Source organism: Haliotis asinina, chromosome 10 (genome assembly GCF_037392515.1).
Source record: "Haliotis asinina isolate JCU_RB_2024 chromosome 10, JCU_Hal_asi_v2, whole genome shotgun sequence".
Classification (NCBI taxonomy): domain Eukaryota; kingdom Metazoa; phylum Mollusca; class Gastropoda; order Lepetellida; family Haliotidae; genus Haliotis; species Haliotis asinina.
The window spans coordinates 29,104,108-29,130,478 of NC_090289.1; the positions used below are offsets into that span (position 1 = coordinate 29,104,108).

Genomic DNA, 26,371 nt, shown 5'->3' on the forward strand with positions numbered 1-26,371 from the left:
TAAACAGTCGCGTTTCTTTTTTTTGTCAGGATATAAGGTGTTCATAGGTTATCGTTTATTGTTAACGCCTAGTAATACTCACTGACAGTTTAGCATGTTCTTGGGTCATTTCGTGAGGTTTAGTCACTGGGCTGGAACCTGTGGGTATAGTCGTCAATACTTACTGTGCCGGTAACCGTATACGCGTGCATGTATAGCTAGGCGTTGCTACACAGACCAGAGAAGCGGCGTGTATACTTCACTGAAGACATGCTATAAACATTTTCGTTATCATACGACATGGCAGCTGACGGATCAGACGTAAGTGATCATTTCTTATCATTTGTGTTTGTGTTTTGAGAAAGATTAACAATAAATCATCAGTTTTTGTTTTCAAAAGAAGCCATGGTGTAGTGTGCAGATTTGTGACGCAATTCACCATTTCGTGGTATTCATGGCATTATTTATATATATACGTGTTGAGGTTGCCGACCATCCATTATGATAACATTTGACTAATAACTAGTTTCCTTCATGCTCTTTGTGCTCGGTTTTCCTAGTTAAAGGAAGTTGGTCTGTAAATAATGTAGTCTGGACCGAACAATCCAGTGATTGATATGAGCATCGATCTGTGCAGCTGGGATACAATGACGTGCGTCAGCCATTTTTGTAAGCCTGACCACCCGATCCCGTTAGCCGTCTCAACAATATTCTAGCTACAGTAGTTGGCCACAAGTGAGTAATCAGTTGTGAAATTTCCATAGACTTGCAATGTTAATTAACTGTTGTAAGAATATTCTTATAATAAATTGAGTTTAGAAGATATTTTGTTTTGATACTTTGCAAACATCATCTCCAGAAACCATCTTCAGTTAAGTACATAATTTTCTTTCATCTTTCCGTTGATTAGTTATCGAATGACATCGATTAAGCACCGTAAGTACAACCTAGCTTTAATCTATCCCATAGATAGCCAAGTTAAAGATGACTAGTATGTGTCTAATGTATGTTGTTTAAATACTAGTAGTTGTAGCTGCAGTTTTCTTAATCATCGGAAAATTCTCGCAAGAAGGGACATCGTTGTGCAGCTCCGATAAAGCGATAACACGCGACAAGAACATCGATAACGCTTTGTCGCGGTGACCATTTGTTAGGCCTTATGTATGCACGTGCGAATGCGTGTACGTGTGTGCGTGCGTCCGTACGTGTACCTGTCTATCAACATGTGTGACTGATATTTGTAGATAGCTGAATACACAGAGAACTACTACTGGCTAGCTACCTGTGGGGACATTCCTGTTTGAACAAAGAGTCTATACTATTACCTATGGAACTGATAACAAGTCTCAAATAACGGGAAAACCGACTAACAGACAATCACACAAAGTTTATTTCGCAAGCATGTTGGCATGGTGGCCGTGATGGGATATCAGTGACGAATCAATTAGCGCTTTCCAGCGGCTGCAATTTAAGGCCAGAAAGCTATGTTCCTTCTAGGTCATATGTATTGGCATTCAGTTAAATTTCAAAAGATATTTTCATTCATAGGAATCACAAGACACGACTTTTGCGGTGTGTATTCCCATGGACTTCGTAAATCGTCCGTGCAAGATTCCGTCCCGAAGCTAGTGCTGAGAACTATAGTGTATTTCTTCACCAGATATGCCACAGAGTCTGGTATTTTTTTTAAAAAAAAATTCTTGTTTCTACGACACTGACTAAGAAAGTAAACTTGTGTAATTTGATAGTTGAGGATTTTCAGTGGACATATTTATCGAGTTTTCTTTGCATTTCATCGCTCAACGTACATTAGTCGATGTTGTCCGGTTAATGATACTCCCGGAAATGGTCGACAGGGCCGGATGTCCACAGCACGAAGTCGTGTCATCCACGGTTTCCTGTTGATGCTGATGAAGTCATTGTGAGCATCCGGAGCATCCAGAGGAAGAATGTGCAGGTGATATGATCACCTTGAGATGAGGTCCTTTTAGGTCTTCCAGTTATGGGACGATCAGATGTCAGGCCTTGACAAAATTTACGTTGAGTTTTTTCCATGTATTTTAAAAATAATCCAACAGAACTGCATGGGTGGGTAGTTTCTTTTATTCGTCATCGGTAAAGTTTGGAACGCTGTGACAATATGGCTGTTTGAAGCCCTTGTCTTCGTCATTCCTATATAATACGTTCTCTCTCCGTTTGTGGTATGTTGGCATTTTGATGCATGCTTTCAGTCACAGAGGACTGTTGTTGACTGTTGGTGGATATCAGATGAACAAATCCTGATTTTCATGATATTCCGCGTAAAGACTGGCAAACTTGTCAAAATCAGAACAGTTATCAAAATATATCCATTGATTTTTCTGATTTTTATTTTCAAAATTATCCAAAAGAATGGGCTGTGTACTTTTTTCGAACCTCAGTTTAAGAATTCACGTGAAAGGAGTACAGTTTCGTAAATTATCCTGTAAGTTTGCTGTGGATTTTTTTTCGCGAAAGTAGTAGTCGATTGAGACTAAAAGACTTTTGTGTTAGAGTGCAGGTGGATTTTGCAACGTTTCTGAAATGCATCAAAGCAAACGCATACGTATATGCATACGAGATTCACTCCTATACCAAATTAAACAAATACAAAATGTTAACGATTTTCAGTCTAATCATTAAAACAGCGATGAATATTATACAAATAGATAAAAATCAGCACGCCAATTTTATAAACTGACTACCTCAATTTCTGGTGTCCCCCGCTGTGATGTCGCTGGAATATTGCTAAAAGTGGCATAAAACGACAGTAAACTCACTCACTGACTCACTCACCCCGGGTATTAGTCTGCCTCACGGTCCCTGAACCACATTATTTTCTTAGCCCTCCCCGTAATGCTAAATCCTTAAATTAAGCAAGTCTCGATTTCTCCACGTTGTGAATCTCCCTAGGGTTCCTTTTTAGTTTAAATGGGTTTATCTGGTACATTTAAAAGTAGATATTTTCAGAAACTAAGCCTTAGTCTACTTCAGATATATGCGTGAATGAGGGTGTTTTTTGTTCAGTGATTTGCTCCGACCCCCAAAGAGTAATTGACGTTATGGACCCTCTCGGTGCTATACATGTCTTTGTGTACGCAACGGTTACTACATATGAACTGTATTCAGTAAGTCGTGCGGCATATTTCGGAGAATCGTTATTACCTAATCATATTCAACCGTGTCGACCTTCCGCGTTCTTTAAGGGCAGTATCACTATCAGCCGTATTCACACGATAGGCCCTTACACAGAGTGTGAGTGTACTTTGGGCAGAAACAGTATACATCAAAGGTCTTGTTCAATACCATTCTCTGGACTCGCACACAAGGCGAGGGTATGTCAGTGTTTATCTAAGGTTGCAAATAATTGGCGTTGCTGTTTCGTTTGCCAAACCCATTTACTGTCTTCAAGCAATCTTAAAGGGGTACTGATCCAGAGTGATTATTGTTTCACTCTGACAATCTAATTACGAATACTGGCTGCAAGCCGGTCAGTCTCTCCTCCCTCGACCGTGACGGACACGGGCACTGGACAATCAGTGGGACTAAACAGTGGGACATAATTGTTAGGAAAGACGGATGTCCATCAGACGACGTCATTTGAAAATATACCCTGCTTTTCGTGTCTGATTGCAGTATGGCAGCAATGTATGCTTTTTCGGATTTTCTAACACGTGGATGGTGAAATGACTGATTCAATTTGATCCTAAGTCTGTGGGTTGTTTTTACCTCGATATTTAATTACGTCATGTAAAAATCTATCCGAAACATGATTCTCATTAACCAATTCAGACTAAGACCTACTTTTCAGCTAATCCGATTTTTATCGTGTAAAAGTGAAAATACTATTAGACACTTCAAATAGCTGTTAAATTCCAGTTCTCTTTTTTCATAAGAAAATGGTATTTATAAATTAATTTTAAAGTTTAATAACGTCGTACTTATTTCTGTATTTTCTGCCGAGGTTTAGGCAGCATAACGTCAACTTAGAAGTTACATAATGCCCCTGTTTGAAGAGGTCGTACTATGTCTCACAATTCGTCTGATTCACTAGTTACACCTGTTATGTCATTCTCTTCCCACAGAGGTTACTTGCACATTCTCTTCCCACAGTGGTTACTTGTCACATCTACGACCCTTTCATGTTGCGAGTATTCAAGACTCCTGATCGGAGGCAATCAGATTTAGTAGTGCAATCAGCGACATTGTTTCAAAGGTGATCGTTCGAATGATCTCGGTAATTTCCGGAAGCATCGATAAAACTAGAATCTCTTCCCGAGCGCGATACTCAAATGATTCTTCTAGACAGAACTCAGTCATGTCATTTTTGTTTCTCCACATTGATTGGAAGTTGAATCTAAGTCGTTGTAACACGTGTTCTGATTGGACAGAAAAAATAGAGATAAATCTGCTGCCATTTTTTGCCGTTAGGGGATTTTGTGAGAACCGCGAAATATGGTCGTATTAGAACAGAGGTTCGTAGGAAGATATGACATGTAACCTCTGTGGGAAGAGTAGGAATATGTGACAAGTAACCACTGTGGGAAGAGAATGCTGTTATGTGCTCTTTGAGCTTATTATACGTATTATTGTACGTACAGTTGCGATTGACATAATATCCGTACCAGACCACCAAACTTTTCTAGCGGCCGAGCCACGTATTGACGTTTATACGATTTCCAGATGTCCGTTTATCCGAGCACGCTGTACGGCAGAGCACGCTTCACAGCGTGTTTGCAAATTTTAGAAGGAGCGTATCGTTGCAACATGCAAGTCATTGGATGTATCAGATAATACTGATTATTATTTATATATCCAGTTGAATAGGGTGCTCTCAAAGTTCTGGACTGGTTATTGTACTAAGGTGCGCAGTAGGACGGAACCCAGTCAGCTGGAGATGAGCCTATTGTGTTATCAGTGCTTTGACTTTTGATGTCAGCTACGTGTAAGGGCAGATGGGACGAACTCTTACAATTTTGTTAGTGTATGTTTAACGTTGCTCTCACCTATACATAACGATTGTCTGTATGTAATAGACAATTAAGTGTTTGGCATCATGAACACCGACATGTTGCAGTGAAAATCTTTACGGGGAAATTCTTACAATAAACTGACAGGCAATATTCACTAGAATATCTTTGATCACATATATGAATAGAAAATAACAACAAAGAAAAGTAAAAACCATCTTGATCCTTATAATGGCAATTTGGGTGAACCTGGGTGAATTAAAAAATCGCTGTGCAGAGTTGTCTCAAGTCTGTCTCACAGTCCACGAACCGCATCATTTTGCCTATTGCCATGTCTTCTCTACAATAATGAAGGCTTAAATGAAGTAAGTCTGGATTTCCCCTGGATCTGAATAGCTGGTCTCCCTGGGGTTCTGTTCCAATTTATTTGGTTTAGTTTGTTATTATCAACATTATGTGTGTGTGTGCTTGCGCACACGTTTATATATTCACAGACTAAGCATTAGTCTAAGTCCCGTAACTCTCAGAATGCAGTGATCTTGATTTCGACAGCCAAGTTTGCCCAATGGACAGCACTATTCCCCAACACTAGGTGTTTACTTTTTTTTGTACATCAATTGATGTCCAGTTGATGTCTCCATCCACATGTACCCTGTCCCACTCACTGCGGTATGCTATATCGGAAATGACGTCACAATTCCTTGTTAGGAATTTAGCAGAAATATTTTTTTCCGATCGAAGTCCTGTTTGTGAGCTCACGTGAGCTGAAAATCAACAAACTGGAATAATGCTTATCTTTGTTCAGGCGTATATAAAACCCGATTAGATTGACACTCGTGTTTGACGTGTTTAGTCGAATCTGTAATGGAATGCATGCAATGATGACACGAGGAGAATTATACAATAATATTTCATGTTCGCAGTTGCACACAACACATTTCACGAGGGGAACACTGGTAGCATTTTTGGAAGTGTATTTTCAATTACAAAGCTGAAGCTAAACTTCACATTAAATATTCCTTCTCTGGGTGTTATGTTTCACACAAATTTGTATAGACAGATAAAAGGCGCAGTTAGGCTAAATAAAAAAAGTGAAATGTTTCACGGGAATCGGCGAGTCTCTTTTATTTGTGCGCTTAACATTTTTTAAATTGCCATTTAAAACAATAATTTTGACTTGGCTGCAACCCAATCATCCATTTGTCCACTACAAGACTGAGAGTAAGAACGAGTGTGACTGAATCGACAACTCATTAACACGTGCTTAACTTCCCATATTGTGTTTCTGAGAGAACAAAATGTGTTCCTCCCTCGTCACTTTTTTTATCAAAATTAAAAAACAAAGTCCTACCGCCTTATGAATTTTGCAAAAAAAATGTACTCGAGAAAAATGTAATTCTTTTTATGCAGCCTTAGCGACAAAGGAAATGTTTTCCACGAGACGCTGATTTTACTAGCCTGTGATTGGTAGACCACGTACAACCAACAAGACGCCTATCTACTTACGCACAAGCATTTCGAAGAAATCCATGCTTGTAATGGCAACACCTTCCTGGTATAGTCAATGCTTTATTGCAGCCGCTACTTGATTTATGAATCAAAGACCAGTGAAGATGCAGGTTAGATAAATTCTTCAGTTACCCATGCTTGTCGTAAGAAGGAACTAACGGGATCGGGTGGTCTGGCTCGCTGACCTGGTTGACACATCATATCCCAATCGGTTAGATCGATGATCATCCTTGGTTTCGTGGTCTGATGAGTAAATTAATTGGAAATACTGATGAAGAACACTGTCCAAAACGAACATTAGTTGGCTTAACCAGTCTAGAAATTATGTAGGCTTAGAACCTGTCGACCAGCCCTCGTGTAGTGGAGATTTATCGGAACGTATACCCTGGAGATATCGAGGATGCACTGCGCCAAACAATTCACATATGAACATGATGTAAAGTTTATTAAAAAGGTACTTTTCCTTATAAAAAAATCAGATCACCAGATACACTTCTGTTCTTGTCAGTATGCCATTTTAGCTTGGTCTAAGCTTGTTACCCGCCAATGCAGTTAGGTCGTTCCGCTCGTGGATCAGTCAATCCGTAGACCGTAGTCTTTCTTAAACACCCGTGAGGATCCGGGTTAGAATTGATCTTCAGCCACCCATGCTTGCAAGAGGCAAGTAGCAGGGTGGGGTGATCATACTCGCTGACTTGGTTGGCACGTCGCCGTACCGCTGTTACGTAGATCGATGCTCATGCTGTTGATCATTGGATTGTCTGGTTCACACTCAATTATTTACACACCGCCGTGATATAGCTCGGATAACTCTGAGTGATGTGTAAAACTAAACTCAATCACTCACATGATGTCGCCTGTGGAAAATAAGTATAGTTGAACTTCAAAGGACCTGTTTTCGATTTATTTAGGGAGGAAAGACTAACAAAATATAGAGAGAGAAAATGTACTATACTCATAAAGATGGAGGAATTAAAGTACCACATATCTTAAAAACAATCCAATCCCCCCAAAAATCTTGGATAAATAGAATCTTGTTAAGATTCAAATCTACAAAATCATGTTTTCATATATCTCCGTGCACTACTTGTACGTTTCTTTGAAATAGGCCCAAGTCAGATAGGAGAACATGCAGATAACATGAATAATCCTTTTTGGAGAGATGTAATTATAGCTTTGGTAGATTACACTGAAACATTATTGGAACAATCACCATGTGTTGAGGAATATCTGACATTTCCTTTGTGGTTCAACAACAAACTAATAGTTGGTAATCAAACACCTTTTAACTCAGACTGGTACAAGAAAGAAGCAAGGTCAGTCAAATATCTACGGGATAATGATGGAAAATATTTAGAATTTAATGAATTTGTAACTAAATTTCATTGCAATGCCAATTTCTTATCTTATCAAAGAATGATCAGTTGTTTGAAACACCTACAAAAATATTATAATCTTGCTACCCTTAACTCAGACCACTTAACATTAGCATTGCCTATAGCAATTTAATACTTTCATAAACTGTTACATTCTGATAACGGTAGCAAGCTGTTCTATATCACTCTTCTCCCGTCACAATCCAAGACCTCACTCTCAAATGTGAAACAGGAAAACCATACTTGAATCTAACATTGATGAATCAGATCGCTGATCTTACAACATTACTCCATTTACATGTAGATGTACACAGAGTACAGAATTAAGATGGTTCCAAATGAAAGTTATTAACAATATCTTAGGCACAAACTATTATGAACTTAAAATACAAATAAAAACCATTAACTCATCCCTGTGTAGCTACTGTAAAACTTCCAATGAAACTATTTTACACCTTTTTGGAGACTGTAATTTGATACATAGACTTTGGAGGAAAATTGGTGAGTGACTCATGTCTGATGCTGGAATAAGAAAAAAAACTTACCCCACAAATTACACTATTTGGATTAAAGGAAAATCGAAATGACCCTTTGAATATAATTTTGCTTCCTACTAAACAAACAATCTTTCGTAGCCGAAAATATGGAATAATACCAGATCAAAAGAACATTTTTAGAATCTGCTGCCAGTACTATTATGTCTCAAAATGTATAGCTTTTACAACCTGTTCACATGATAATGTTACAAAAGTTTGGTCATCACTTCATACTTTATTTTCCTTGTCATAGGTTGCACCTGGTGCAAGAAGTAGGGTGGCATCTCTTGAATTCAACCTGGCATATTCTCTTGGAAATAGTAACAGCATGCAATTGAAACCTGGTTTATTGATTACAACAAGCAACATGTGACCTATACTCTCAAAAAATGTGCAAATAAACTAAATATAACAAATAGAAAAATAGCTGCTTATGTAGCTACCGGCCATTCTTTGCACTGCATCTATAATCATCATGATGAAGTTCCGAGTTAGAATCGGTCATTGGCAGCTCATGTGTGTGATATCATCGTATCACAATTACGTAGATCGATACTTATGATATGAACCTGCCCATGTTCGATTGAACAATAAAGTTCTCCTTTCAGGAAGCTATACCAGTGACCGTGACCCATCAGAATCCTGCCTTTGAAAGCGACGATCCGGATGACGTACCACCGCCGAGAAACAACCCAGCCGCTATACCATCCACATCAAGTGTCTGTACAGCTCACCAGTAGGTCTTCTTTCTTTTCTATCCCGTATGGTGCTTTCTAGAACTTCTTTTCTCATAGTGTGATGTGACTCTCTTCTTACAGCGGCGGGGGTAGCCTAGTGATTAAAGCGTTCGCTCGTCATGCCGAAACCCAGGGTTCCATTAACCACATGGGTACAATGTGTGAAGCCCATTTCTTGTGTCCCTTCCGTGATACTGCTGGCGTAAAATAGACACTTACTCCCATAGGCTCACGGGTCATCAGCGTGACGATAGAAAACTTTCCCCGACTATGCTATCCATCACCCAAGCTCAAAGAACTACGACACTGATTTGTTTTTTACAGAGCACCTGCCGGATGGGACACCACTCAAATAAAAGTCGACAGACATCAGGACAGTTCTTCCCAAGACTGGGGCCTGTTGTACACATTCATCCGTGTCGTTGTCTGCACTCTGTTTTTCTGTCTGGTCCTCGTCACGGCTACCGTCTCCAAGTTGTCCCTGTTGGTGATGGTGTCCAACATCCACGTGGCCAGAGATGTCGATGTCGTGTTCAGGAATGCCACAGATCACGCCGTGTCCAACACCGAGTTGGTCATCAATGTGCAATGGATCTGGGCGTTACTGTGTGTGACGACCCTACCTTACATATTTACAGGGCTATCATCCCTATGGACTGTTCTTACTATGATTTCTGGCGAATTGCATCTGCCGGCTCTTATTCTGGTAAGTGAGTGTGTGAGTGAGTGAACGTGGTTTTACGCCGCTTTTATCAATATTCCTGCTTTCCAATCTCGCTGGACACCAGAAATGAGCTTTACATGTGTGCAGAAGCCAACCCTTCGGTATGACGAACAGACACTTTAACCATGAGGCTACCCCAATGCTACACCTTGCTATAAAATATCGTGGGTCTTCATCACACTTTAGGAACTTGGCTACCCTATGTATTAACAAGATAGATCAACACATGAATATAGCTCATACAACATTTAAGATATCCGTGAAGGTTACAATTGGTCTTCAGCTTGTTGTAAGAAGTTACTAACGGGATTGGAAGCTCAGGCTCTCTGACTTGGTTGACACATGTCATAGTATTACAGTTGCTGGAAAAATCACAGAGCTGGAATAATGTTGGAGGTTACACAGCAAACAAGGAAACACGATATAAAAATCTTCAAATCTTTAAAAAGGGCACTCGATGGTATAACTGAATTACTGACAAGTTAATATAAATATAGTTATCATTACAACTTATATAAAACTGTTCTTGAAAAATCTTGCAAATAATTCCAATTACCCACAGGTGCATGTATTTCAAGGCGGTAACATTCATATTGAATACATGAAATGTGTTGTTCAAACATGAATATTCACATGTAGTCTCCTCCTCCTCTGTACATCTCAGTAAAATGAAGATAAATCAGTAAACAGTGAATACTGACCATACCCAATATAAATATAATATATATTATTTCTTTCAGGCCCTCATCCCGGAAGTACTTCATACTGGAGGTCTGAATCTTTTCATCTTCCATGTCCTACCTAGTTTTGACCCAATCACCGGGTTGGTCTTGACAGTGAGTGTGGGAACAGTTCCAGGGATACTGAATTTTCTCCAATCTGTTGGATGTTCATGTGATGATGGTGGTTGTCAAGGCACTTGCACCAGCAAGATGTGGTGTGTACGAATCTGGAACACGGTCACGTTTCTTTTGCATCTGACAGTCATAGCATGTCTCATCTACCGGGTTTACGAGGTGAGGAAGGATGTTTTGCTGACATGCCTCGTACCCATCTCACTCTTCCTCATCTCGATCGCATACTGGGACAACTTTGTACCAAAACTTCGGCTAAACCATAAGCAAAATACAACCAAGAATGTTGAACACGGAGCGAACGGAGACAGAAATGTTGATACAAAATTCAGCTATTCTGGCACTCGAGTTTCAAGGTCCTGTTCTTTAAGCTGGGTAAAGACAGAGGTAGGAAAACGAGCCTCAAAAGCAAATTTGTGCATTTCGATCTGTAAAATCTGTCTCACACTGGGGCTGGCGGCAGTTTACCTCAATCTTGGCAATATTAACTGTTGGGGAACGTTTTTCTTTGTCCGGACTCAAGGAAACAGATGTAGCTTCAATGCTGATGTGACTCTTCTGAACAAGCCTCTCCCACTGCCATGGATAGTTGCAAGTGTGAGTGTGGTATCGAGCGCCGTGTGCTACAAGATATCGAAGTACGCCTGCAAAATACAAGCTCAACAACTGTGTTTCGCTCTTCCATTGACACTGGCGTTCCCTTCAACCCTCTGTATCCTTGGATATGCTTCTTTGAAAACGGATTATGTCAACGAAGGCATTGGGGCAACTGTGATACAAACATATTTCCATGCCAGCGATGTACTTACTTTATTGACATCGTATACTAATGTATACTGGATTCCAGTTGGGGCTGTTTCTGTTGTATACCTAATGTTCGGTGTGGGATTCCATATCTGGATCCCAAAGTGCAACCGAATGAGCCCTACATGGAGGTAAGACATACTAGAGAACAGCTCTCCATTCATTGGAAGAAACAGTATCTGAATTAACGGTGAAAAGCGCTTGGAAGAGCAACGTATGTTCATTTGCATTTTGCATGTACTTGGAAATGTTTGCTTTGCGTCCTACGGCAGTTACTTTGCATAACGTATAGGACGGGGTGGGGTGTTGACGTATTCGGTTAATCTCTGGTGCTTAGGGGTCAACGTCATACATATTATCAAAATCTGGGAGTTGGGAGTTGGTGGTGACGTATTCGGTTTTTCTCTGATGGGTACCATTTTTTTACGGGTCCACTTATTATACATTCTCATAATCCTCGAATTTGAAGTAATGAAAAACTGGTAACCATTTTGATTTCTTAAAATATTCCCGTGATGTTTTGTCCAGGTTGTTCCAGAAGCCCCTATACTGTGGGGTGTTGCTTGATGTATCGTTGATTCTCAACCGCAGCAGGGAAGAACAGTGGGTAGGTAATGAGCTCCGTCAGCTGCTGGTGGAAACATCTGTCCAGCTGTAGTAAACGAGGGTCAAGATTGCCGAAAACGTTTGGGAGATAGCTGAAAAGAAATACATAATTATAGCCCTTAGTTGTGCCAGGATCCGTTGATCGCAAGTCGGAATCACTGACTGGCATTCTTATTGTATTATGATGGGCATTATGGTGTGTAACACTACATCATTCCTTTTAAAGGATTTAGTAAAATTTCATCTGTCTGCGAACAATGTTTATTGCTGAATAAAGGAAAAGTATGTGCCATCAACATTATTTAGATTTCTTGCACAATTATAAAAGATCAAAGGCATCGTAGAGATAAAGAGACTGACGAATGTAAATTATATGGCAGCCATGTTGGAAAATGGTCACCACTGTCTAATCCGACACCCTGTCTAAACCGGCACTCTGTTTCGATCTTGTGGGGTACCGCTTTAGACATGTTTCACTGTACTTCGAAATATAATACTTGTTTCGTTTGAACTGAACGTGGGGTTGCCTTCAGAAAGTATACCATTGTCATCTTAGTTCCAAGCTTAATCTTTACAGAACACATGGCATTATCACAGAAAGTTAGTGATCCATTCATTTATGTTTCACCGTCATATTGCCCTTGAGCCCGAAATGGAATATGTTTCAGAGAATAATCTGGTTATTCTCTGGCATTGACATTTTACATGTATCTTCCTGACAGGCTCAGCCACAGCAGCAAGCCACGTCAGCTTACATCCCAGTGATACACCTGTGTGCCACCATGTGGCAGGAGGAACTGAGAGAAATGGTACAACTGATCAAATCCATGTTGAGGTGGGGTGTGTTAATTTAAAAAAGGCACAATGTCACTCTTTTTCGACAACATTTTACTCTTATTTATATGAAATAGGGCATGTACATTCACTACTACCCCTTACGACTTGCCTGAAATCGAGGCAAACAGCTTCCAAACTGATAACACTTGCTATATATGGATTGTAAACGATTGCTCCGTACGTCGAAAACTGTCGCAGGCGCTGCTGGCACTGTTTGACGAACTGACCTTAGTGACAAGTTGTGAGGATGTTCGTAAAGAGCGTTCCAAGGGACATAACTTTATGGGGTTCGCTTTAAAAAAAGTTCGATCGGCGCGAGAGACGATTTTAATGCAACGGTGCAGTAATTCATTCGAACTTTTTATTGTGTTGTAAAGTTGATAAATATTCATTTTTACAGAATACATATGGGTAGCTTTATTGGGGGGAGGGGCGGGTGGGATGGTGGTGGTGGTGGTGGTGGAGTTGATAGTATTAGTGAGGAAAATGCAATATTGATTTTTAAAGGTGGTGGTGGTGTGTGTGTGTGTGTGCGTGTGTGTGTGTGTGCGTATGGGGGGTGGGGTAGGGGAGGTGTGTGATAGTCAGTATTAATGAGGAAAATGCAATATTGATTTTTAGACACGTGTCAGGTGGATATTGCACCTTTAATCAGAGACCATACAATTATTAAATGTCCCTGCTTTAGTGAATACTGATCCAATGGCCAAATACTGGAAGAACAATCCTTTCTCTCCCCCTACTCCGTCAAAGTGTGACTGCAGCGTGAAACTAAATTTTACAATTTATCATTACTTATCCAGTACTTGAAATTTAAGTGAGTGACCGTTCGGATTTTGATTTGTTTTTGGTGTTTTTCAGGCTAGACATACATCAGTCCAAGTTTCATGCAAGTAAAGCTTTCGGAATTGAGTCTAAAGACAACTATAACTTTGACGGTAAGCCGACATTTGTGTAGCATATTGTGAGGTTGTTCATCATCGCTGAGAACAGTTTGTCAGATACATTACTTTGTGTCTTCTTGATACTGGTGAGTGAGTTGCCAGTTGCCTTTCAGCATGTTTATATCTTATCCTAACTTGAAATTTAAGCCTCAATTTGAGTCACTGAGTTTGGGTTAATAGCCTTTTGGCTAATATTTTAGGTAATAATGGAAGTGAGTGAATGAGTGAGTGAGTGAGTGAGTGAGTGAGTGAGTGAGTGAGGTTGTTTAACAAGGTTTTGAAAACGGTGTTCTCTTGATGCCGGCGTGTCTTCTACGTGTGGAAGGAAAGTGTAAATTTGCTGTTTTGGTGATATCGTTTTTTCAACAGTGAAGCAACTGGAAGAATATGGGTTCCGTTGACGAATCAGCCTCGACAAATGCTAAAATGCTGCAAATATAGAAGACATTCAATGCCCGATTATTCTGATGGAAAAGATTCTTCTTCATTTAGTTTACTTTTGCAGCCAACATATTCTTCGACAATGCTTTTCGTGGGAACAAGAAACAGAGAACAGTTAACAAGTATGTCCAGCGACTACACCAGGCAATACAACAGGCATGCAGGTGAGATTTAGCATGAATGTATCGATGCCTACACTCTCACAATACTTCAACGATATGTGTTCACTTTCTCCTCAATAACCTTTTACCTCTTAAATAACCTTTTAAATATATGCAGTTGCCGAAGGTATGGTCCACGGGGAGTTGAGATTGAAAGTAAGATGTGCCGTTGTGATGGACATCCGGCCAGTGTTCGAGGGAAAAACAAATACTGCCCCTCTGAGTAGTTGAACTGGATATCGGCGCTATACAAATGTTGTATACAGCTTGTTCAGCTTGTCCTGGGTTACTCTACATATGAATGACCCGGGAGGTCAAATGGCACAAACGACAGGTTGAGTTAACTTAATTAAATAGGGGATCAGAGAATGTTACTGACGTTGCGGTGGTGCGAAACGTGGATACACGGATTCATTAGAGAACCTGTCCCGGGAAACAACACTTCAACAACAAAACCCCAATCATTTCATGTTTTAACTGACTTAAGTCACATCATCTACTTTTACAACGTACACACGTTAGTTTCACGTTTCACATTTCCATTCACAACCACTATCATCCTCTACAATCAGTTCAAGTTTTAGATAGATATAGGATATTTATATAGCGCACATATCCACGCACTAGTGCATGCTCTAGGCGTCTAGGTGCTGGTATTTTCGCTCGATTACTGGATGTCAATCTCAACAGCACATCGTATTTCAATCTCAACTCCCTGGTGAGTATAGAACTCTTGCTGCCACTAGGCGCACCGAGTTTAGTGTGTCTCTCTCATCCTAACGAGGTACCCATTCACAGCTGGGCGGACTGGGACACATAGTCACAGCACTTTGTCCAAGTTTACTGCACGTTACTGTGCCCGCAACTATCCGTATGCACGTGTTCATGTGGCCACCATCTGGTCATCTACCAACGGATTCGTGGGTTCTTGTAAGTGCACAGGGTTGTGTACTGTGCACTAGGGGTCTGCACACAAAGTTGACTCCAAGGTTTTTACACCCGGTCACAGGTGGGCTCGATCCCGAAACCTCAACCTCGCTGCATCACTAGCCCGGCGCCTTAGCCAGTTCGCCCACCAAGTTTTACAGGAAACACCAGTTGCCGCTGCTGTGGCTGCCGAAAGGCTCGAAGCGGAAGCACTGAACTATCTGAGGCTAATTGTTTATAGAAAGTTAGGGCAATGCCGACGATAACGGCACTACAATGTCAGATGGCGACCTTGCGACGGCTGTTCCGACATGTTTACAATCAACTGACAAGCATGCACCCCTTCGCAATAACAGACCCAACCAGCTGTGACACTGTCACGCAATGCATCACTGCGTGACAAGTATTAGATGAGCCAGCGCAGTGAACGCGTTTGTGACAAGCAGGCGGGGCAAGTAATCTGGACGAATACACTTGGATGCTACAGGTAGATTGGTAATTAATCAATACCGTTACAGTTTAACATGTTTCGTAGAGCGATATAGTTCGGCAAAACACCATCACGACACGATTAGCACGAGGAAATTGAACTTTCCAACATTCAGACGACAACCTGTTTCTTTCTTGTTTCAAATAGAATGTTCTGGATGGCGTTCCCATATATGCCAACTGGGGTCATTTGTCAGGTTATGGCTCATCTAATACTAGTCATGATGTGGTTTGCTTGCTGTTGTTCTTTTAATATGTGAGCCTTCAACAGTTATGGCATGATCGCGTGTGTCAAATCTGACCATACATGGTAAGTCGCAATGAATTAAAAGTTAAACAAGTTTCTTTTCCGAGTAGTCTGGTTCCCGGTGTTTGCTACGCTGAAACTGAAGCGTTACCGCAGCAGACCCCAAACCCCATGTTGTTCCGACTACACTTAACACACAAGCACCACTTCCACACCAGAAGCAAATATTAATGTGTTTGTAAGTTACGATTACTGGATGGATGAACACTGATACACACACAACCAATAACACAAAATCATCCAATCGTCCCTGGAAGATTCGGCCTGCATGCACTGATGTCGATAACAGCTTGTTAACGTCTGGTCTTGATTTAGCGTAGGAATCTGTAAATGAGGCCGGAAGACTATAATTTCAAACTGACTTTCGGTTACTTGTGTCTAGTGGCATTCTCTTCCCACAGAGGTTACTTGGCATATCTTCCTACGAACCTCTGTTCTAATACGGCCATATTTTGCGGTTCTCTTAAAATCGCCTAGCGGCAAAAAATGGCAGCAGATTTATCTCCCTTTTTCTGTCCAATCAGAACATGTGTTACGTCGACTTAGATTCAACTTGATAAATGCAAGCAATGTGGAGAAACAAAAATAACATGACTGAGTTCTGTCTAGAAGAATCATTTGAATATCGCGCTCGGGAAGAAGTTACAGTTTTAAAGATGCATCCGGAAATTACCGAGATCTTGCGAACGGTTACTTTTGAATCAATTAAGGTCGCTGATTGCACTACTAAATCTGATTGCCTCCAATCACGAGTCTTGAATACTCGTGCCATGAAAAGGTCGTATTAGAACAGAGGTTACGTAGGACGATGTGACAAGTAACCACTGTGGGAAGAGAATGGTCTAGTGGTTAGATCAACCAAATTGTCCAAGATGTAAATGAGTTTACTTTAATATATTCATATATGTTTGAATTATGTTAATGTTTACAGAGAGGTGTACCCGGCAGCAGAAATAGAACTGGATCGTCCCAAGAAAGTAAAAACTCCTTATGGGGGAAGACTAGAATATACTTTGCCAAATGATAACAAGCTCATGGTACATCTTAAAGACAGTTCTAAAATTCGTCGTAAAAAGAGATGGAGTCAAGTAAGTGTTAATAATATTTGTGACTAAGCTCTCACAGACACACGCACGTGATTAGATTCACTAATCTACAGCAGGGCGTGTGCAATTATACTGACAAAGAGTAGTGAGAGGGTATGTAGAGAATCTCAATCAAGTGTCTACTGTCTACTTGCAATGGTTTACTTTTATCAATGAGTGTTGGTGCTATTGATACCAGTAGACACGAGGGTGAGATTCTATTTATCATAAAAAATCATTCTTCATTAGTTTTCATTGTGACCCAAATGTCACTGTGTTCTGTAATCTGATTGGTTGAAAAAAATGATCAAATGGTATTTGATTCCCGGAAACTGTAAGACTATTCGCTGCGTTTGACACGTGCATTCCGGCGATGTTTATCTCCTAATTGAAAACAATGTACATCTCTGAATGCAAAACTAATATTTGACTTCCAGTGCAGCGATGTCATAGCATTGTGACATGAGCAAGCATTGTCATGCCATTGTACAAAATCTACTAACGATGTCCCCTCGGAGTCATCGTATGATCTCACAAAAGCAATATCTCACGTGGAACACAGTTTAGGATGATAAATATTTGCCTATAAAGATTAAGTCACATTTCAAATTGCACTAATAGTCGGAGACATTATTTAAAATGCTTATTCCATTAAACAGTTTAACTTCGTACACACCCTAAGAACCCTCACACCATTCCCCACGAACTGTGCCAAGGACAAACCGTTTTCCACGAAACACATGTTCGTCCCTCATGAAAACACGCATGAATGAGGTTTTTAACTAGACAGCGATTGGCGGACGAGGTAGGCGTCCTTGGCAACCCACAAGACGTCCTTCTCCATTGATTTGTTTGATTGGCATTATTAGAAGCTGGTAAGTGATAAGAGGGTAAGATTCTTTATGGATAACAACTTCTTTATTGCATATGATAACAATAAAGACGTTGTTATCCATAAAGAATCTTACCCTCTTGTCCTTCTCCATTTCCGAAAAATCAAGGCATGAAATGGTCAGAACTTCCTGGTTGACAGTGTTGGTTGTCTGCGTTGCATGTCAGCCGCATTTTTTTTTAATGTCTGTGGGACAAAATGTACCGATGCCTTGATATGATTCCAAGTGCAGACAACGCCATAGGGACTTGATTCGCTTAGAAACGGCGTTTGAAAGACATATAGGTGTATAGACCCTACCCTAGTACTATATAAAAGGGAAGGGATGTAACGAAGAAACCAGAGCAGATCCGCACAAACAGACTCGGGTCATCCGACTGGTTAGAATATACAGTGGGAATGGCCAATCGGATGGCCCGAGTCTGTATAGGTTCTATACATCTACATGTATTTCGAACGCCGTTTCTAAGCGATACAAGTCCCTGTGGACAACGTGACAGCCGTAAATACAAGTTTGTCATACATAACCGGAAGATCTCTACGAAGAATGGTGGCCCTGCCCGTGTTCATACAGGCGGGCAGTCAGCATATAGTGTATGTGACAACAAAAATATATTGAATAATAATTAACAAGTTATTCTGAAGCAATTTGTATAGTAAATATATTTTTTAAGCCAAAGGCATATTATATTTATTATGGGTGTATATGATGCATATATTTACTTCTCACGCAGTATTTAAACCGTACACAAACTACCAAAAATGGTATTTATCTTCGATGGCACACGTAATTCTACAATGCCATTTTCCGTAAATACCAAAACGATCTTAGATCAACAAAGCTGACCGACTACCTGACTTGATTGGACTGATGCCTAGCTATCAAAGTTTACCATAAATATCCTGTCAGGCTCTGTTGTTTTGGCATTTAGCCATATCATCATCGCACCCATCTTCATCACTTGAGCAGCAATCTAAACAGCGTTAACTAATAAATCACATAGTGCACTTGATGCACTCCTACAAATGAATGATGAACCAGGAAACACAAGTGGTCTTCACACATTATTACCGTATGGGAATAGAACGCAGAGGGTACCCGGCTTGATCTTAATGTTGTACATTGACAGGTGATGTACATGTACTACTTCCTGAAGTATGGCATCACAGACAATTCCAACTATGAGACCAAAGAGGCTGTTGAGGAGAAGGCTCAGAACACCTTCCTGTTGGCCCTTGATGGAGATGTGGACTTTCAGCCTGACGCTGTTCGTATTCTCCTTGACAGAATGAAGGTCAACCCGTACATAGGCGCTGTTTGTGGCCGGATTCACCCAGAAGGGTCTGGTAGGCACCCATTATGCTTAGTTTGCTCCTAAAATGAGCCAGAAAAGTCTCACAAAGCGATTATAGCGCCATAACCGTCCTAGTTATGTTAGTAATAACGCTAAGATTGCTTTTTGAAACAGGCCTCCTGTCTTCAGCAACCCATGCTTGTCCGTCAGTGGCGTTAAGCTTGAGTTTCCACAGGATCAGGTGGTCAAACTCGTTGATTTGTTTCACGCATGTCATCGTATCCCAATTGCCTAGATCGATGATTGATTGATTGATTGATTGATCGATTGAGTGAATGAGTGTAGTTTTACGCCGCACTCAGCAATATTCCAACCATAAGTCATCGGTCTGTAAATAATCGAGCCTGGACCAGACAATCCATTGATCAACATGAGCATCGATCTGAGCAATCGGGAACCAAAAACATGTGTCAACCAAATCAGTGAGCCTGACCACCGTTAGTCGCCTCTTACGACAAGCACAGTCGCCTTTCATGGCAAGCATGGGTTGCTGGAGGCCTATTCTACCCCGGGTAGACCACGGGTAGATCGATGATCATGATGTTGATCGTTTAATTGTCTGGACCTAGATTTTCGAAGCTTTCTTAGCACTAAGATAGTCGTAAGATAGTGTTGATGTACGGCTCGCACGACTGTCTTAGCGCTAAGAGGGCTTCGAAAATCTAGTCGCTGGTCTATTAAACACCGCGGGATAGTGTAACAAAACCCATGGCAACGACCATCTCTATCTTATGACATATATGTCAATATGAAAAGAATGTATATTGAGCTTCACACATACACAGTTTCTGCAAATGCAGCACAATATATTTACCTGTGAAGATCCGGGTTAGAACTGATCTTCACCAACCCAGGCTTGTCGTAAGTTACGAGAACGGGTAGTCAGACTCGCTGACACATCATATCCAAATGCGCAGTTCGATGCTGATGCTGTTGATCACTGGATTGTCTAGTGCAGACTCGATTATTTTCAGATCGCCGCCATATAGCTGGAATATTGCTGAGTACGGCGTTAAATCACAAACAAAACAAAAACAGACAGTTCATTTAAATACAGTGTTAGGTACAAAATGCACAGGTTCACTGTATGGTTCCAGGTCCAATGGTGTGGTATCAGAGATTTGAGTATGCAGTGAGTCACTGGCTCCAGAAGGCGTCAGAGAACATGCTTGGGTGTGTCTTGTGCAGCCCCGGATGTTTCAGCCTGTTTCGGGGTTCTGCACTCATGGATACTAACGTGATGAGGGCATATACCAAGACGGTATCAGAGGCAGCAGAGAAGATACAGTATGACTTGGGTGGGTTGGTTAGTGACGTCAAACTCAAACGTCTTTCATATTGACAAGACGTCACGACCTGATGTTTTATCATGGTAGTAATAAATTTTAAAAAACGAGTAAAATATTCTTTAAAGAAACACATAATAATCAGATTGCCGAAAGGAGTAAAGCCAAGCGCTTGCCATTTGAAAAAAACCCCAACTCATGCATTCCTACGGAGGGGAAGTGTATTTGTCCCCTAAACACATCAGAGATATTGACATAAGGTTTTGATGCTTGTGAGACCATTACAAGTTCCACTTGTATCGCTTAAAAGGATCCTTTTTATACAGTACTAGCGTAGGGTCTATACACCAACATGTCTTTCGAACGCCGTTTCTTGGCGATATAAGTCCATGTGTAAAATTCGACATATTGACTTAAGCTTGTGCGCATTGTTCGGTTTTCGATCCAGTCGCCGTCTTTCTGGGATGAACCTTCACATATATATTACATAGGGATGCTACTGGGTAGTAAAACAGTGCTTACTTCAACGATTTTCTGAGCCGGAGTGGGGGCCTATGCACTCACTTTAACACAAGCTGCTGATTTTCTTACTCAATATTTAAGGTGAAGACAGATGGCTATGCACGCTTCTTCTACAACAAGGGCACCGAGTGGAGTACAGTGCCGCATCCGACTCCTTCACCTTTGCCCCGATGGATTTCATAGAATTTTTTAAGCAGAGACGGCGATGGACGCCCTCCACGATGGTCAACATCCTTGACCTGATCATGTCCTGGAGAACGACTACCAGAAACAATTCTGACATTTCTTTCCTGTACATCATCTATCAACTAGGGCTATTTGTCTCGTCCGTTGTCACCCCGGGGACGGTCTTTATGCTGATTGTCGGGGCTCTCAGTTCTAGCTTCCAGGGCATAACCCTTACGACATCCTTCCTAATTAACCTGGCACCCCTGGTGCTATTTGTTATTCTCTGTTTCAAGACCAGTACACAAATCCAGGTGAGGTCATCCCGTTCTATTGGTCACTGTAAGACCTATGTTTCAGTGACATTTAATACAACCAGTGTTTGCAATACTTTTATTTATCAGCCTACCATCAGGGCCTGCTGGTACCTGCACGCTTTAAAATCTACAGACCCTGAATGAAATCTGCGGGCCCATCAAATCAGTAAAAACAAAGTAGACTACACTGTACACAGTTTCAAACTGATTCTACAAAATCAAGCGAAGTCTGTGGCTCACAGGGGAGTTTTTATTGGTTTGGCTGTTGTTGACATTCCTACGCCAAAGCGCCGAAACACCAGGAAGTAAAACCTTAAAACATGATGGATCGTGGATGATCCGAACGTTACTAAAGAAAAATATGGGAAAACATCTCAGTTGAAAAATAATCGACATGTAATTTACTGAAGGCCATAAAGACTTGCGCATATTTGAAACTGCCGGCCCGATACAATGACAACCGGCGCTGTGACTCCGCGACGGCGGTTATTTCCAACGCTGAATACAAAATACCTGATGCATGTAGCAACCTGGGAAGATCCGGGTAAGACTTTGCCATCAGCAAAGAATGCTTATAACAGGCGACTAACGGGATTTGTGGTCAGACTCGCGGACTTGGTTGACGCATGGAATCGTATTCCGACTACGGCCGACTGTTGGTGTTGAGCAGTGGTCTGTCTGGTCCAGACTCGATTACTGACAGACCGAGTATTGCTAGAGTATTGCTGAGTTAAACAAGTTATGTTACAGTGAAGTACCCGTTGGATTACAATAATATGGATATCGAATGAAAATAAATTAAGTCTGAAAACGAGCGTGGTTCCCTAACCGTGACATAAGCAGGTCGACATATTCCAATCGTAGTCTCTTTATAAAGAGTGAGGGAAAAAAAACAAAAACAAAACAAACCCACATGAATTCAAAGACCAACTTACCAGTCTTCTTACATTCTGATTCATCGTTCCAGCTGATGTTCGCTCAAGTTCTTACAGTATGTTACTGCCTGCTTATGACGGTGGTGCTGGTCGGAATTATCAAACAGGCAGCAGAGAGCGGATTCTGCTCTATCTCCACCATCTTCCTGACAGGAGTTGCTGGCATCTTTGTTATCTCTGCACTGCTCCATCTCCAGGAATTCACTTGCCTTTTCCACGGAGTACTGTACTTCCTTCTCATCCCAAGCACAACCCTTCTGATGGTTATTTACTCTCTGGTCAACTTGAATGACGTGTCATGGGGAACGAGAGACAGTGGTGAGTCCACCAATGTCCAGAAAAATGATGAACCGAAGAAGAAAATGGCAACTTCAAAGAAATTGTTGTCACTACTACTGTCAAGAGTAACTGGTGGTGGTGATGGTCTAGAGGCTCCTCTTCTTGAAGAAAACCAGGTGGTTGAAGATAGACCAGCGGATGAGAATAGTACACAGAGGAACACTAATGATTTGCCGGGCGGTGAGTTACCTATATCAGTGTATCACTCTTTGTCGTACTAAATTGTGAAGATCCGAGTTAGAACTGATCTTTAGCAACCCGTGCTTTTCCTAAGAGGCGACTAGCGAGATAGCGTTTTCAGGCTTGCTGACTAATGTATATCGTCGTATTTCAATTACATATATCTATACTTATTCTGTTGATCATTATATTGTCTGGTTCAGACTCACAGATCGCCACCATATAGCTGGAATATTGCCGTGTTTGGCGTTACACAACAGACCACCTAACCACATGTTTGTACTATTAAACTGAAGCACTGGAGCTCTTTATGACATAACATCATGCGATTCAACTTATATATATTTTTAGGATACAACTCATCTTTTGCACAGCCACGATTTAATCACGCCAATTTCAGAATCCGAATTCGTGTAATGACGTATGGATTAAGACAATTACCAATGTGTGTTTCTTGCTGCAGGAGAGATGACCAACGACCTTTTGGATCCTTATAGAGGCCACTCTGAGAATTTGTCCGACGAAGAGAAAACATTTTGGTCAAATCTTATCAGTGAATACCTGAAACCTATCGATGAGAAGGATCCAACGCTTGCAAAGAATCTGACGTCACTTCGGAACACAGCTTGTCTTGGATTCATCCTCATCAATGCGGTGTTTATCATACTTCTGTTCGCACTGGAGAGCATAGCACAATATACACCAAACCTGGCCTTTGAACTCCCGTGTCCAGATCCTTCATTTAAGCCGGAAAAGGTACAACCGTTATCAATAGCTTTCATAGTGGTGTTCGGATTGTTGCTGCTGGTTCAGTTTATTGCTATGCTATTTCATCGGTTTTCGACCTTGCTGCAGATCATTGCCGGTAAAGAAATTAACTTCAGTTACATTTGCAAACGAAAACGAGCCGATAGTGATGTCCAGCCTGAAGAGTTGATGAGGCTAATCCATGACTATGAAACCAAGAGTTCAGACACAACGACAATATCGACGGATGATGAAAAGACAGAGGACAGAAGAAGGAGGTATCGACTGAAAAGCGTGAAAATTGATCTTGGTAACAGAGATCTATGGCACAAGATGTGCCAGATAGCTAAAGAGATGTACATTAACCAGAATCGTGATTTCTCCCTTGATGAAGCTGTGAGGAGGTCATTTGAAAACCTTTCCTTGATGTCGAGGAAGACGATTGAAATCCTGCTGAAAAAGACAGTTGATCAATTGTTGGGAATCGGGGATGGCAAGATATTGATACCGTTTGCCGAAACGGTTTTGGCTGAAACACTCAAGAGTGGGATTCGAGATGAAAAGAAGACTCGTAAAAAGTCCAAAACCTTAAATTCAGTATTTGGGTTGACCGTTTATGACAAGAAACGCAGACGACCAGCTCTTGCTACTGGGGGAACGTTGGGATCAGATGAATACTGCAGACCATCAAGAAACACAACTGTCTCTGACATACCTACACTGTACAGCCAGGAAATTGAGGAAGGAGAAATAAAACCTGACTATGACTAGTAGAATATCTGCTGGAGGTTTTATAGAAACTGTATTCTAATTTACACTTTGATATTTTACATAACTCGAGATTGATCAGTCATCATATGTGTCTAGCGGGACAGTGAGGTGGCCTAGTGGTTAAAACGTTTGCTTTTCACCCTCAAAATCCATGTTCGATTCCCAATATGGGTTCAATATGTAAAGCCCATTTCTGGTGTCCCCTGCCTTGACATTTGCTGGGATATTGTTAAAAGCAGTGTAAAACTAAGCTCACTCACGCTGCCACGGGATTGTTAAATATTGTTTTGTTTGTTGTTTAACGCCGAACTAATCGAGTTTTCAATAACTATGACAGTATAACAAGTAAGTTACAGCCATCCGGAAACGTATGATGTCTGAAATCCAGTGTTGTTGTCCGTTTTTTTAAAAAAATTATTTATTTATTTATTTATTTATTTATTTATTTATTTATTTATTTATTTATTTATTTATTTATTCATTCATTCATGGCGCCCTCCGCAATTTTCTAGCTATATGGCGGAGGTCAGTAAAAATAATCAAGTATGTAATCATGCGATCAACAGCAGGAACATCGAAATTATGATACCATGCCATGTGTCTACCAAAGTCTGCATGCCTGACACCACATTCTGTTTTCCATGTAAGCACGGGTTGCTGTAGACTAATTCTATCTGGATCTTCACGAGACCGGGGTCACAAGGTAAACACAAGTAGCGTATATGAAATTCAGTAAACGGGTATTCAAGGATAAATTGCCATTTCAACTGAAACTCTAATTGCAGTGATTAATACTGTGATTGTTTCTAATAAACATAGCTTTGACTGCATGAGCACAACCGGATATAAATTACAGTAACTTCTCTCGTGTTGTGTTGGCGTGTTGTGTTGATATTGAGTGTGAGTTTACACAGTTTGCCATCTTATGCAAGTGTTACTTCAGGCGTAAGCTTGATTTATTTAATGCTGTGATGGTCTGTTCCAGTTACATAATGGATCTTTGTTTTATAAAGAAAGATCATGACGATATCCATCGATAGAATATATTGTGCTGTGTCCTGAGTTGCAATAGTTTTAAATGTGGGTACAGATATGTTTATTCCCATTACCCTTATTTGTGTTATAAGCAAAGATCATGACGACATTCATCGATGGAATTAGTTGTGCAGTGATCTGAGGTGCTATAGTTCAATTGTGGGTATAGATTATCTAAGTGTCCTAAACTCTGTCCATTAGCGACCTGGCATGAAAGACGTGTTTTGGCATTTGATTGTTCTGTGTTGTCCAGTGTTTCAAATTTATTAAAAGAAACTGTAATAGCATCTTGGCACTGGGATGATAGGCACTGGGTAGTACAGATGGGATGCCCCAGCGAACTCAAATAACATGTACAAAAGATCAAAGTTTGTATCACCAGGTGACAATTTATGACATCACTATCGCTCTATTTTCTGTAAGGGTAAAACGTCCGCTCGTGACGCAGAAGAACCGGGCTCAGTTCCCCGCATGGATAAAATGTGTGAAGTCCATTTCTGGTGTCCCCCGCTTGGTGTGATAT

At 40.8% G+C, this 26,371-nt stretch overlaps 1 protein-coding gene across 1 annotated transcript; it reads left to right on the plus strand.

Annotated features, from left to right (window-relative positions):
• Nucleotides 1-279: 279 nt before the first annotated feature.
• Nucleotides 280-24,813, plus strand: LOC137298600 (chitin synthase chs-2-like). The gene is made up of 14 exons (XM_067830897.1): nucleotides 280-300; nucleotides 8,997-9,124; nucleotides 9,450-9,831; nucleotides 10,590-11,638; nucleotides 12,036-12,114; nucleotides 12,836-12,948; nucleotides 13,812-13,888; nucleotides 14,400-14,499; nucleotides 17,151-17,307; nucleotides 19,327-19,543; nucleotides 20,649-20,849; nucleotides 21,441-21,838; nucleotides 22,809-23,312; nucleotides 23,764-24,813. Exons 1-14 carry the CDS (start codon nucleotides 280-282, stop codon nucleotides 24,811-24,813), a joined length of 4,476 nt encoding a protein of 1,491 aa, XP_067686998.1.
• Nucleotides 24,814-26,371: the final 1,558 nt, after the last annotated feature.